This window comes from Notechis scutatus, chromosome 1 (assembly GCF_049901735.1).
Source record: "Notechis scutatus isolate UNSWTSFEM ecotype Mainland chromosome 1, rNotScu1.2, whole genome shotgun sequence".
Taxonomy (NCBI): domain Eukaryota; kingdom Metazoa; phylum Chordata; class Lepidosauria; order Squamata; family Elapidae; genus Notechis; species Notechis scutatus.
The window spans coordinates 24,714,345-24,729,289 of NC_142009.1; the positions used below are offsets into that span (position 1 = coordinate 24,714,345).

The 14,945-nt window shown below is 39.6% G+C and overlaps 1 protein-coding gene across 1 annotated transcript; it reads left to right on the top strand.

Annotated features, from left to right (window-relative positions):
* The first annotated feature begins 1,266 nt into the window (after positions 1–1,266).
* LOC148132706 (protein maestro-like) lies at positions 1,267–14,467 on the top strand. Its single transcript, XM_087959006.1, has 9 exons — positions 1,267–1,453; positions 1,887–2,001; positions 2,256–2,402; positions 4,881–5,063; positions 6,950–7,105; positions 7,323–7,457; positions 8,722–8,824; positions 9,085–9,150; positions 13,844–14,467. The coding sequence occupies exons 1-9, from the start codon at positions 1,410–1,412 to the stop codon at positions 14,041–14,043; spliced, it is 1,149 nt and encodes a 382-aa protein (XP_087815132.1). The 5' UTR covers positions 1,267–1,409; the 3' UTR covers positions 14,044–14,467.
* The last annotated feature ends 478 nt before the right edge of the window (positions 14,468–14,945 follow it).

Here is a 14,945-nt window from a genome sequence, read left to right on the forward strand (position 1 = left end):
GATGTTGAAGATTTGTGTGGCATTGTCCAGCAGCCATCAATTGGCTAGCAATCTGTTGCCTGGGGAAGAGGCCTCTTGACATTCCCCTGGGAGAAATAGCTTCATGGTTTTCTTCTAGCAATAATTCAACTGCTTGGTTGGGTTTCTAGTTAATTATTAATTTATCACTGTATTTATCAGTGTTGCTGCACTGATAGTGCCAGGGGTCTTTGGGTTGGGGGATAAGGTGTGTTCCTGCCATCTCTTAAAAAAGCAAGGATCCGTAGGAAGTACCAGGATCTCAACAGTCCACTGTCTAGTGGAAAAGGCATGAAAGTACCAGCCCTGTCCTCTCCCCTGATCTGCCATAGGTCAGTGGTTGGTGGGTCTTTTCATTGAGCCATTGTAGCTTTAAGCATTTGCTATTCATTCAAGTTGGATGAATGTTCCTTTTTTAAAATTTCTGCCTAACTGCTGCCATTTTCTTGTAATTTGTAAAGCTGGAACATAAAAGGCAGGCTTGGAATGGCACTTCCAAATGGGGTTCCAATCTGTTAAAGAACTGTAGTAAGCCTGCTCTGATTAAATGATGTTGCAGCCAGTGCCTTGTAGATGATACCTGTTCCTTTTACTCATGTATTAAAGGAACAGAAGGGGGGGGGGAATTATTCCCCTAACACTTGTTTGCAGTTCCTGTTTCTAATGGGAAATCTATGCTTTGGGGTGGAGAATCTAGCTTGCCTGTAAGCATGATAGCATACAAAAGAGCCCAATTCAGTTCAGCTGGGAACCAGAGGGAAGGGGTAAGACTGTCTGGCAGCAGAGCTGTGGTTGGCAGATGGAATCTTGTCAATGGATATTCTCAGTCATCCAGGTCATGGTTGTCCCAAAGGTGCTTTTTCAAGAGGCAACTGGACTTCCTGGTTTTTCTTAGAAGATGTTTTGTTTCTCATCCAAGAAACATCTTCAACCCAGTACTGCCTTTTGCTGCAATCTGTAGATCTGCTTTCCCTGGCTTGAAACTTGCCAGATGTCTTGGAACTATGTTCCTAGTCAAATGGAAAGAAAATTTGAGTGTTATAATACCAGCCTTTGCAGAGGTTAATAAAATGGGGAAGATTACTGTAAATCGATAAGACTTTCCCTTTCATTCTGCAAATGAGTTCTTCATCTGCCCCCAGCCTGTGTGACTGCCCTTCGGGTTACAGGATAGTTAACTCAACATTGAGTTGAGTTTGACTTGTGGTGGCTGAGTAGATATTTGCCATCTTGATTTATTCAGATCACTGTGAATAAAATTTGCAAACTTTCTGTCCCTGCTGTGCCTTTTGCATTCCAGGCTAGCTGTTGCAGTACTGCAGGCTGTGTTCAGCAGAGCTCTGCCAGAGATTGCAAGGGAACTGAACTCCGGAAAGACCTGGGACTTCTTGATGGACCCTAGTAGCAGCCTCAAGGGTGTGGCCCTGTTGGCCAGGTAAGGGGCATATCCTTCACATTGAAAGTATCCATTTTTTATTCAGCCCAGGAAAAGTCATACTCTAGATCTTTAAACCTAAGATCTGAGATAGATGTTCTTAAATCAAAAAAGTCTGCCCTCAAGGGCTGAGATTTGAGTTCAGTATTTTTTATCTGAAGTTCTGTGGAAAAGCAATGCAATTCCACAGTGTTTTTTGCTTTGAACTAGCAAGTTCACCAATGGGACTTGGAATTTGAGTTACGATGAAAATGAAATTACACAGAGTAATGGCAAAGTTGACATATTTGAACTTTGAAAGGGTGGGTGGGAGTTCAGGGTTATAATAGAAAGCTTTTTGGAAAATTTGGGGAATCTAGTTTTGGGATAATCTTGAGAAGAAACAGATCCTTTGCTACCAACTTAGTCGGCACTTGATTGCTTCCTTCATCAGGGCCTTGATGCATACAAAGAACCCCTTTTTAGATGGGCTACTCCTTCATCTCCATTCTTCTCTGCAGTCTTCCAGAGCAACAACTAGAAATCTTAGCCTGATCTTCTGCATAGAGGTGAGATATTATTTCAGGTAGTGCAAAGTAAAAGAACTAGGAGAAAATGGCAACATAGAGCTGGGGTATGATAGCCTTAATCTTATGGAGGAGGGAAACAATAAATAAGTCGTGCCATGTGTAGAAATAATTAAGAAACAAACTGTATGTATATTTTTCTACTATTTTTCAGTGGGGAAAAATAGCAAACTATTAAATCATCCATTTCAAATGGCCAGTTTAGAAATTCAATAACTGTAGTTTTGATATTCCAGCTTGTAGGTCACCCTCTCTTGAAGAAACAAGAAACACTGAACCTTCTTTTCAATTTATTACTGACCCAAGTTCAAAATGGAAATGATCTTATGCGCATCTTGTCAATGCGAGGGCTGGGGAACATGGCAAAGGGTGCTCCAGAAGAGGTAAGCCAGAAAGTGCAACACTGAGACATCGTGTTTTAAACAAGAAGGTGAGGGAGAGGGACAATCATATTCTAAAGGAACAGGGAAGTTGTGGGTTGCTTTAATACATGTAGATTTGTTGGCAGTGATTGGCTGAGCTGCTCTTCTCAGAGAGAGGTTGATTGAACTGTTTATTAAGGGGGACCAAATAATGAACAAAGAAGAAGGAATAGCCCAAGGAGAAGATGACTCCAAAAAGGTGTTTCTCTAAGATGAAAGAAAGAGGACACTACAGGGAAGGAAGACAGACAGTAGCATACTGGATCTATTAATGGGAACAGAGCTTCTGCTTATCATATTGACCTGAAATTTATTTTATTTATTTATTTGATTTGTCAATTGTTTACAAGATAATAAGTACAAGTGTATACATAGTTGTGAATATATGAAATGGGTACATATAAGAAAAATAAAAGAATAAGAGAAACAATAGGACAGGGACGGTAGGCACGTTGGTGCGCTTATGCACGCCCCTACAGACCTCTTAGGAAAGGGGTGAGGTCAATAGTAGACAGTCTAAGGTTAAAGTTTTTGGGGTTTGGGGAAGAGACTACAGAGTCGGGTAGAGTATTCCAGACATTGACCACTCTATTGCTGAAGTCGTATTTCCTGCAATCAAGTTTGGTGCGGTTTACTTTGAGTTTGTATCTGTTGTGTGCTCTTGTGTTGTTATGGTTAAAGCTGAAGTATTCATTGACAGGTAGGACATTGCAATGTATGATTTTATATACCATGCTTAAGTCGGACCGAAGCAGGCGTAATTCGAGGTTTTCTAGTTTTAGAATTTCGAGTCTGGTGGCATAAGGTATTCTACAACGGGTAGAAGAGTGGAGAACTCTTCTTGTGAAATACTTCTGGACTTTCTCAATTGTGTTAATATCACATACGTGATAAGGATTCCAGACTGATGAACTGTATTCGAGTATTGGTCTAGCAAATGTTTTGTATGCTCTGGTTAGTAGTGAGATATTACCAGAGAAAAAGCAACGTAGGATTAGGTTAACAACTCTTAATGCCTTTTTGGCTATGTAGTTGCAGTGAGCTCTAGCACTTAGATCATTAGAGGTGAGTATTCCCAGGTCCTTTACAGAGCTTGGGTCATCAACAAGATCTTGACTATTCAGCTTGTATTTTATTTTCTGATTTTTTTACCAATATGTAAGACAGAGCATTTATTTGTTGAGATTTGGAGTTGCCATATGTTAGACCATTCAGATACATAGTCTAGATCTTTTTGTAGGGTAGTAGTATTGTCTGTGGTATTGAACAGCTTTACATCATCAGCGAAGAGAACGCAATTGCTCTTGATATGATCACAAAGGTCGTTTATGTAGATTATGAAGAGAGTTGGTCCTAGAACACTGCCTTGGGGAACACCACTATTGACAGGTACTGGATTTGATAGAGGCGTTCCCAATTTTGACCATTTGTTGTCTGTTTGACAGGAATGCTTCTATCCAGTTATTCAGTTGTCCAGAGATACCATAAGATTTTATTTTTAGGAGTAGTTTGTCGTGTACCACTGAATCAAAGGCTTTGCAGAAGTCTATGTAGATTGCGTCTATTGCTTTGCCCTGGTCGAGTTGTGTAGTCCATATTTTTTGCAGTGTAAGAGTTGCAGATTACAGGATAGTTTTTTTCTGAAACCAAATTGTTTATTGGAGAGTAGGTTGTTTGTCTCTAAATGGAGGATGATGGATTGGTTAATAATTGATTCCATGACTTTACAGGTGACGCAGCATAAGGAGATTGGTCTGTAATTTTCAACTAGGCTTGGGTCTCCCTTTTTGAAGATGGGGATGACTGTGGCTTGTAACCATAGGTTGGGCAAGGAGCTGGTTCTGAAAGATTTTTCAAAGATTATGCTTAGAGGTTTGGCTATGGCAGTGGATAGTTTTCTTAAGAAGTAGGCACATATTCCATCCGGTCCAATAGATAGAGATGGTTTTAGGTTGCGTAGTGCTTTTTCAACGTTGTCTACTGTAAAATCGATATGTATTAGATCATTATTGTTATCTGTGGTACGGCTAGGAAACATTGGGCATGATCCATTACTGTTTACAAACACTGAGCCGAAGAATGTGTTAAAGATGTTGGCTTTAATGGTGTCGTCGCTGCAGTCTTTACCATCAGGTCCTATCAAGGGAGGATGGACCTTGAGTCTTTTAGTTTGTTGTTTACAAAATTGTAAAAAGCACGGGTGGAATTGGTGCTTAGAAGGTTTTCCTCTTGTTTAATGTGGTAATTGGTGCATTCGGTCTTTATCTGGTGGCATAAATTTTTGTATCGGTTTTTGAAATTAGCAACGTGACCAGATTATAGTCATTCCACAATCTGTTAGTTACTTTTATATACCTTTTGCTAGTAATAGAGATTAGAAGCAGATTGTAGGGGATAAAAGTAGTCCAGGCATTGACAAATACAAGAATTGTTTCACAGGCAAAGAAGCACCAGAAAGCTTTGCTGAAGCCTCTTCTCCAAGCTCTGCAGGACAACTCCAGCCCAGAATTAGCCACTGAAAGTCTACATGCCTTATGCAAGTTATGCAGATGTCTTGGGAAATGGCCTGCAGATTGTACTTTCCAGATCGTGGTCAGCCAAGCCTGTGCACATCTCCGGCATGTAAGTAAAGCCACAGACAGTTCATTCTCCTGTTATTACTTTAGTAGAAAAATGTTGGACCAGATCCTCCTAAGCTAGCATTGTATTTCCAACTCTCTCCAGGGAATTTATAACTGGAATTAGAAAGGAGGAGACTTCCATTTTGATTGCTGTCCTACAGTTAGCATTTGCTTCTGAATCTTCTGAATCTATTTATTTTTATTTATTTGATTTGTCAATCGCTTACAAAATTATAGGTATAAGTATAAACATGAGTAAGAATACAGAAAATAGGTACGATTAAATGGGGACAATAGGACAGGGATGGGAGGCATGATGGTGCACTTATGTACGCCCCTTACAGACCTCTTAGGAATGGGGTGAGGTCAATAGTGGATAGTTTGAGGTTAAAGGAGTGGGGTTTTGAGGATGTAACTACAGAGTCAGGTAGTGCATTCCAGGCATTGACCACTCTGTTGCTGAAGTCGTGCTTTCTGCAATCAAGTTTGGAGCAGTTAACATTGAGTTTGTATCTGTTGTGTGCTCTTGTATTGTTGCGGTTGAAGCTGAAGTAGTCATTGACTGGTAGGACATTGTAGCAGATAATTTTGTGTACTACGCTTAAGTCCAATCGTAGGCGGCATAGTTCAAGATTGTCCAAGCCCAAAATCTCAAGTCTGGTGATATAGGGTATTCTGTTGCGAGCAGAGGAGTATAGTGCTCTTCTCATGAAATACTTCTGGACTCGCTCAATTGTATTAATGTCTGATATACAGTGCGGATTCCAGACAGATGAGCTGTATTCGAGTATTGGACTAGCAAAGGTTTTGTATGCTCTAGTTAGCAATTCAATATTTCCAGAGGAGAAGCTTCGTAAGATTAGATTTACAACTCTTAAGGCCTTTTTGGCAATGCTGTTACAGTGAGCTCTGATGCTTAGGTCATTAGATATGAGTACTCCTAGGTCCTTGACAGAGTGAGGTCATCAATGAGGTCATATCCGCCTAGTTTGTATTTGGTGTACTGATTTTTTTTTACCAATGTGTAGGATGTAGAATGTGTTAGAGCCAACTGAAAAACCATATTTTCCTCCTCCCCCTCCTTCTCTGAATTTTGCCTGAATACACTTAAACCAGCCATTATTATTACAACTTATGACAACAAATTGTCTTAAATTTGCAATCAGTTAAAGATTATAGGAATATTTCTACCGGTACGCAGTTATGAGACTGGAATTCTAGCTTTCTTGTGGGGAAGGTTGGGGGCTACATTTAGGCACAGTGAAATATTTTGGGTGTTATATGGAAGAAGCAGGTGGAGTATGAAGGGGAAATGGAGGCAATCAAACTATAAAATGATAAAGATGAAGTGTTAAGGGAGGCAATCAAACTATAAAGCAATACGTATAAAATGATAAACTGTAAGTGTTCAGCATAAATGTTGGGACTGTCTGGATCTTTAGCAAATTCTCCATCTTTCATAATAAACAGATATTTCCTCTCTTTCAACTCACTGTTGCCCATGTTTTATATAAAATAAAAGGAGAAAGAGTTTGACAGATATGAAGAAAAATGACATTGTGAAAACAATAGCACCATACTTTTCAGCAGCAATCGTGAAGCCCACTGAAATGTCCCCGATAACAGGAAAGTTGTTAAGTTCTGAGAAACTTTATTAAAATGTGTTTATGTTAGTTCATAACAAAAGTAGCAAGCAGTTTGCATGAGTAGACTTGGGCGGGGACACACGTATTCAGTGGGTCTTAGGTTGTGCATCCCTGACCTTATATCCATAGAGGAATTGCCTGGTTCTACCCCAACCCATCTTGGGAACAGATATTGAGTTTCCTGCTGTCGAAGGAAACCTTGTTTCCTGAAGATGGGCTTAATTTTCCCTCTCTTTTGCAGGCAGATGATGCTGTCCGTGCTGCAGCCTTTGAGCTGCTTGGTGAACTGGCCAAGACAGTTCCACTGAGGCTTTCCAAGTTTTTTACCAAGAAGGTGGGAGGTGCTTTGGCTGCCCTCCTCTTGCACTTCCATGATCCTTGCCCACGTGTGGCCCAGGTTTGCTTGAGAACAATTCAACCTTTCCTCTTTGAGCAGAGTACCCTGTTCCTCCACAACAGGGTTTCTGTTGAGATTCCAGATTTCAATTGCGCTAGAATTGGCTGCAACGTAATACAGTTCTGGGCTGGCCGAGTGCCATTCCTGGGCCAGGAGTCTTGGCTCTAAGTAGCAGAAGGGATATGGTATAGTAAACTTGCCTATCTTTTCTGCTTAGGCCTGCCAAACAGCCTTTATCTCATGTGCCCCATCCATGGGTCTGTGTGGATTCTTAACAAGTACAAATTCAGATTTACTGCTGATGGATCATATACAACACTCCCACCTCATGGACAGAGTTTGTCAACAGCTGGTAAGCAGACAAATTTGAGCCAGGCAATCTTTTTTGGCAGGTAGCTTAAACGTAAGCCTAGTTTCCTTATGGCAACCATGTATGATTATTCCTTTTTTTAACTCTCCCGGATGTTTTATTTATTTGATATATAAAATACAAAGAAAAATAGAAATAGGAAATTAAGGGAAGGAAAAGGAGAGGGGAAAAGAAGGTGTGAGGTACGGGGGGGGGGGGAGCGTTGACTTCTGACTCTTTTTAGCACACTACAAGATAAAAATACTCCAGCCTCAACTTTTTGCTTTTATACATTAATATATAACTAGCCATTTTCATAATGACAAATCTATTTGATCGACAAAACCAAAGTCAAAGTTTCATTTTTTTCATCACAAGCACAAAATCCAGAAGTGATATCCAAGTGAAAAACATACTCAAATATATTCTCCCCTTTGAATAAAATGATCAATTTAATCATTTCTGTTTTATGTTCTTTGCTATGGAATTAGTATGTATTTCTATTTGCACCTAATAATCTGTGTGAACTGTCACCATTTTTATTATCAAAGTTTTCTATATTCTTTCAAATTCTTTGATCTTACCAGAAAAAATAAAACAAAACAAAAATTGATACTATCCCTATGTCTTTGCAAATCTTCTCTTACTGGATATTATTACCTCAAATGCTGAACTTACCTCACATACCTCACATACTGAAGTAGTTCACATTTCACATTTGAATTCTAAACTGAATTCTAAACCAGTCAGCTGAGCAAGTTTCACACAATTTGCTAAGCTCAAGAAAATCTAACCAAGATTAATGCTAATCAAGGTTAGCATCTTCTGTTAATGTATCTGCCATATATTTACCTCAGCTGGGTAAGCATGTTTCTAAACAAAGCCTTTGGGTCAATTGAGAGATCTGTTCATAAGAAAAACAATGAGTGAAAACTACTACAATCCCGAGAAAGAAGCAAACTCTTGGCTTCCATTTTCTATAAATGTTTATCAACCTCTTTTCAAAGTGTTTGGACTTTGAAGTAATGGTCATGAGGCTCCCAAGGTTAACTAAGAGTTGCATGGGTTGACTGTTTATGACATTTTTATTGCTGTCTATTCACCCATTGCTGCCTATTACAAAATAGAAGGTTTTTTTTCTTTCAACACTTTGTGGATTGCTTTAAAAGCTCCCTCCCTCCCTTTAAACATTTTTCCAAGTAGGTGGCAATTCCTTCTTTATGGCATTTCTTTCTTTCCTGCATTCCCTTTCTCATTTGTTCCTTAGGCTCAGAAAAACCCATTGCTGCTGGAAGCTGTCATGGCAGAAGTGGCTCAGTATATATGTTGTAACTGGGAAGAAATCAGGCTTGTGGCATGCAAGCTGGCAGGTAGGCCACTTGACTAGATTTCCATAATACTGTAAGCTAAACCCTACACCCAAGTTAACAAAACTGAATATGTGAAGACTGTCATCAGGCTTGCTAGAATGCACCAAACTACCCAATTCTATATGAGCTAATGGTGGGGTTCACGCATGTTGACCCTCAACCTAATCAATTCTACTTCAGTTTAACATTGTGAAATCCACACCTGCATATTGAACACTTATGTATTGTGAGAAAGGAACCTCTTCTTTTATGTCTACTAGGAATTCTTGTAGAGAAGGTGGAAACCCAGCATCTTGGACAGTTTGATGTAGAATGTCTCTTACAAGGTAAGTATTGTATTGTATGCAAAATTCTTTGACTACAGCAGAGGGGCAGAACTATATTCCAGACACAGGTTATAATGGTTCTTTGAAGGTCCTGTTAGGGACAGCATTACCAAAGGTATACATATGATTTAAATATTAACAGTATTTAAATGATCCCAAGAAGGGAGAGCAAACAAAATGTCACAAAGTAATTAAGAAAAAATAAATAAAAGAAACAATAGGACAGGGACGGTAGGCACGTTGGTGCGCTTGTGCACGCCCCCTACAGACCTCTTAGGAAAGGGGTGAGGTCAATAGTAGACAGTCTAAGGTTAAAGTTTTTGGGGTTTGGGAAAGAAACTACAGAGTCAGGTAGAGTATTCCAGACATTGACCACTCTGTTGCTGAAGTCGTATTTCCTGCAATCAAGTTTGGTGCGGTTAACCTTGAGTTTGTATCTACTGTGTGCTCTTGTGTTGTTATGGTTGAAGCTGAAGTATTCATTGACAGGTAGGACATTGCAATGAATGATTTTATATACCATTCTTATATCAGACCGAAGACAGCATAATTCAAGGTTTTCTAGGTCTAGTATTTCAAGTCTGGTGGTATAAGGTATTCTACAACGAGTAGAGGAGTGGAGAACTCTTCTTGTGAAATATTTCTGGACTTTCTCAACTGTGCTAATATCAGATACGTAATGTGGGTTCCAGACCGATGAGCTGTATTCGAGTATTGGTCTAGCAAATGTTTTGTATGCTCTAGTTAGTAGTGTGATATTACCAGAGAAAAAGCTATGTAGGATTAGGTTAACAACTCTTAATGCCTTTTTGGCTATGTAGTTACAGTGGGCTCTAGCACTTAGATCATTAGAGATGAGTATTCCAAGATCCTTTACAGAGCTTGGATCATCAACAAGATCTTGACTATTCAGCTTGTATTTTATTTTCTGATTTTTTTTGCCAATATGTAAGACAGAGCATTTATTTGTTGAGACTTGAAGTTGCCATTTGTTTGACCATTCTGATACATAGTCAAGATCTTTTTGAAGGGTAGCAGTATTGTCTGTGGTATTGAACAGCTTTACATCATCAGCGAAAAGAACGCAGTTGCTCTTAATATGATCACAGAGGTCATTTATGTAGAGTATGAAGAGAGTTGGTCCTAGAACACTGCCTTGGGGGACACCACTATTGACAGGTACAGAATTTGATAGGACACTCCCAATTTTGACCATTTGTTGTCTGTTTGACAGGAATGCTTCTATCCAGTTATGCAGTTGTCCAGAGATACCATAAGATTTTAGTTTTAGGAGTAGTTTGTCATGTACCACTGAATCAAAGGCTTTACAGAAGTCTATGTAGATGGTGTCTATTGCTTTGGCCTGATCGAGTTGTGCAGTCCATATGTTTTTACAGTGTAAGAGTTGCAGATTACAGGATAGTTTTTTCCTGAAACCAAATTGTTTATTGGAGAGTAGGTTGTTTGTCTGTAAGTGGAGGATAATGGATTGGTTAATAATTGATTCCATGACTTTACAGGTGACGCAGAATAAGGAGAGTGGTCTGTAATTTTCAACTAGGCTTGGGTCTCCCTTTTTGAAGATGGGGATGACCGTGGCTTGTGACCATAGGTTAGGCAAGGAGCTGGTCCTGAAAGATTTTTCAAAGATTATGCTTAGAGGTTCGGCTATGGCAGTGGATAGCTTTTTTAAGAAGTAGGCACATATTCCATCCGGTCCAATAGATAGAGATGGTTTTAGATTGCGTAGTGCTTTTTCAACATTGTCTTCTGTAAAATCAATATGTATTAGATCATTGTAGTTGTCTGTGGTTCGACTAGGAAATACTGGGCATGATCCATTGCTGTTTACAAATACTGAGCTGAAGAATGTGTTAAAGATGTTGGGTTTAATGGTGTCGTTGTTGCAGTCTTTACCATTAGGTCCTATCAGGGCTGGGATGGACCTTGAGTCTTTTAGTTTGTTGTTTACAACATTGTAAAAAGCGTGGGTGGAATTGGTGCATAGAAGGTTTTCTTCTTGTTTAATGTGATAATTGGTGCATTCAGTATTTATCTAGTGGCATAAATTTTCGTATCGGCTTTTGAAATTGGCAACGTGACCAGATTTTTTTTTCCGCCAGAGTGATCTCTGTTTGGATTGAAGTTTCCTTATTGTTATGGGTAATCTGGTTTTTGTTTTGTTTTGGGAGTTGTTGTTGGTACGTATAGTTTGATGACTGTTTTGACTTCAAGTAAAAATATGTTGTAATGGTCTTCAACAGTATTGCATACAGTGAATAGAAATTTCCAATCAAGGGATGAGAGATTGTTGTCTATAAGATCATAGTTGCCTTTTTTGAAGTTATAATTGGGGATTACGTCATTGTGATGATTTTTGTGTGGGCGTATGTTGAGACAAAAGTCAATCATATTGTGGTCACTGCTGGAAAAGGGTTCTTTAGTTTGTATTCCGTAAATTAAATTCAAACTATTGCAGAAGATGAGATCAAGGCAGTTGTTTAGTCTAGTGTTGTTGGTTACTTGTTGTTCCAGTCCCAGATTTGTAACAGCATTGTAGAAGGTTGCGTGTATGGGTTCAGTTGTACATTCATTTAGGGTCCAGTCAATATGAAGTAGATTGAAGTCACCAAGAAAGATAAAAGCATGTGGGCAGATGCTGCTCATGTTAGTAGTGTATTTAGCTTGTTTACATGTTCGATGTCATAATCAGGTGCTCTGCAACATAGTAAGAATCGAAATGTGATATTTAAGGGTAGTTCACAGATGATGGTCTCAGGGAGAGCAAGCTCCTGGGTAACTTGGATGTTTTTTAGATGTAAGGACTTTTTATAGAAGATAGCAACACCACCTCCTCCACGAATTTCACGATCTGATCAGTAAACATGATAGTCTCTTACTGTGGTAATGGAGTCAGGGAGAGATGCATTGAGCCATGTTTCACAGACAAATATAATGTCGAATTTAGCCATATTTAGTAAGAGGAGAAATTCAGGTATTTTATTCGCAAGGCTTCTTTCATTGAGTAGCTTTCATTTAAGGCCAGCAGTAGTTGGAATTGAGGTAGTTAGGGGTGTGCGTGCCTAGTCTTGGGTGATGGTGGATTGGTTGAGGTAGGGTTGTGGTTGAAGGTTAAAGCTGAGTTGCGAATTGTGTGACTTACTTTTGATACAGTCAGCATGGTAGTCAATGTACAGGTCCTTCTCTCCATTGTCTAGACGTTTTTTGAGTTCAGTGTGGAGTACACGGGAGCGGGCACGTTGCTGTATGGTTAGGTCAGGGCGACAACGGAGGTTCTTATGGTTGGTGTTGGTTTTGGCGAGTGAATTTATAGTGTAAATGAATTTACGTTTGCTTGATTCATTTTTGCAAATGACCCTGCAGAAGCGTGGGGCCACAGAGCCATCTCTGTTTTTGAGCTCTCGGCCAATGCGGGAAATGTCAAGTGTTTCATCAGGGGAGATGGTTGATGCTTGATAATCACTGATTATGTTTCTTACAGTTGTGATGTCATCATTATCATTGATGTCCTCTAGACCAAATAAGATGGCGTTTGGACGTTTCCGTTCACACTCAACAGCTTCTCTGATGAGGATTGGGATATCATTATTTGTCTGGCTTATGTTTTTTTGTGGATTGGGTTGCGGATTGGGTTGTGGTTGTTGGGTAGAGATGTGGTTTGTAGCTATTGGATGTTCAGCTATTGGATGTTAAATCCATGGTCACGTGATATACTTCCACTGGGATTGAGATTGTTGCCCTGGTTTCCACCAAAAATCCTGGGCCTTGTCTCTTGAAATCTCTATTCTTCTCCACCAACACCAAACAATGCAAAGAAAATATTCCAATCCACTATCAGCAAGAAATAACTACGTTACACCTATGCTAACAAAGTACTATAATTGTGCTTGTATAACACACTATTTTGTTTTTGAATTAATGTTTGGGGGGAATATGCATAGTGCAGTTAAACATAACCTGTCCTAACATGTTGGGCTCACACAACAAAAGTCCTTCACCTGAATTAATAAATTGCCATGTTCATATAATATGGTGAAACTAGTATTGTTGCTGCAAAATGGCTTAACGCAATGGTTTGGTTCATACAATCCACATAGATATGGCTTGATTTGCACAATCTATTATCCATAAATTATCCAGTTGATTTTTAATCTAGACTTTAGTCTAGTGTGTGATACAAAACCCAAGCCATTGAATGAACTTACACATAATTGTATCAAGACCTGATCAGAGGTGGTATTCAGCAGGTTCTGACCCATTCTGGAGAACCAGTAGTGGAAATTTTGAGTAGTTTGGAGAACCGGCAAATACCACCTCTGACTGGAGATTTTACAGTATCCTTCCCCTGCCATGCCCACCAAGCCACACCCACAGAACTGGTAGTAAAAAGATTTGAATCCCACCACTGAAGGGATGTATAAATAGCTTATGCACAAAAAGGCTTTTATCAAGATAGAACAAAGGAACAGAAACATGGTAGCCTATTGACAATGGAGATTCTCAGTCATCCAGGTCATGCTTGTCCCAAAGGTGCTTTTTTTCAAGAGGCAACTGGACTTTCTTTTTTTTCTTTGAAGACGTTTTGCTTCTCATCCAAGAAGCTTCTTCAGCAGAGCCAATTAGTTTTGGGTTAATCTTTCTGTCTCAGTGCTCCTCATCTCGCCCTTTGCAGCTCTACACTCCGTGAGTCATGGTCCCAGTGCCACTGTGATCAGCACAGCCTTAGAAGCTATTCACACTATCCAGCAGAAATGGCAGGAGAGCCAGACAAGGTTGGCCTCTGGACACCAAAGGAAAGCTGTGCTTTTGGGATGGTTCTTCAGGAGGGAGCCCAAAAAAACACTGGGAGCTGCAAAGCCTAGGCCAGCTTAAAGACAAGAACCATCAGAAAAGAAATGGAAATATAGCCTCTTTCATAATTGATGTGAGTGGTGGTATGTGTTTTCCAAAGAAGCAACCTTTTGTCTCTTGGTTATTTATCCTTCAAACCTGAAAAGTACCAATCAAGGAAATGAATGGGGTTTGCGGAAAGGATTCGCTGAGATCTCTGTGCCCTTTTCTGGTTGTCTTTTTTGGGGGGGGAGATGGAGAGAGGAGCTGGTGTCTCATTCAGAGATCACTGATCTAGAAAGTTTGAACCATTCTTGTGGGAGGGGGGAGGAATTAGCTGAGCTGCTGAAGAGAAGCATCAAATAGAAAAATAGCTTGCAGCAATGTGCTGTCCCAGCCAGTCTATGGGAATTGGATAGTTACTTAGGAATTATGAGCTGTCCCCTTAAGGGAATGCATCATGGTAAATGTATCCTGGGAAATGTAGTTCATGTCACGTGGCCACATCTGTATTCCTGATTGGCCACTAAATTGACCCTCGAGGGGTTGGGGGAGTTTTCTTCATTCTTGCCTGAACTCACGAACTCATGGCAGCTTCTTTCTATCGCTATGAGATGGGTTAGGAGATAACCATCTTTTACTATAAAGCAGATATACAAAGGATTGGTCATTAAAGAAGAACTTCATCACAAACGTGAGTTATGAGGATACCTGATGAACCAATAAATGTAATTTGTTATGGACGTCTTGTTGAGTTGTCTATCTGCAACTGTACAGCTTCAGATCCACCTCTGTGCAGAAGGCAGAAAAAGCAAGTTCCTGTCATATGTTAAAGTAATCACTCAATTTCACAATATTTGAGTATTTCCATATAGCTTATACTAATATCCAAGCCTTCCTAAAATAATGTAAAACACATTTCAGTAGGTAGAAAATATTGACAT

Bases quoted from the DNA above. Each gene is read 5' to 3' on its own strand.
- LOC148132706 (XM_087959006.1), top strand. From the start codon at position 1,410: ATGGACCCTAGTAGCAGCCTCAAGGGTGTGGCCCTGTTGGCCAG. The intron at 2,002-2,255 runs GTGAGATATTAT...TTGATATTCCAG, and splicing joins GCCTGATCTTCTGCATAGAG to CTTGTAGGTCACCCTCTCTT. The intron at 7,458-8,721 runs GTAAGCAGACAA...TTTGTTCCTTAG, and splicing joins ACAGAGTTTGTCAACAGCTG to GCTCAGAAAAACCCATTGCT.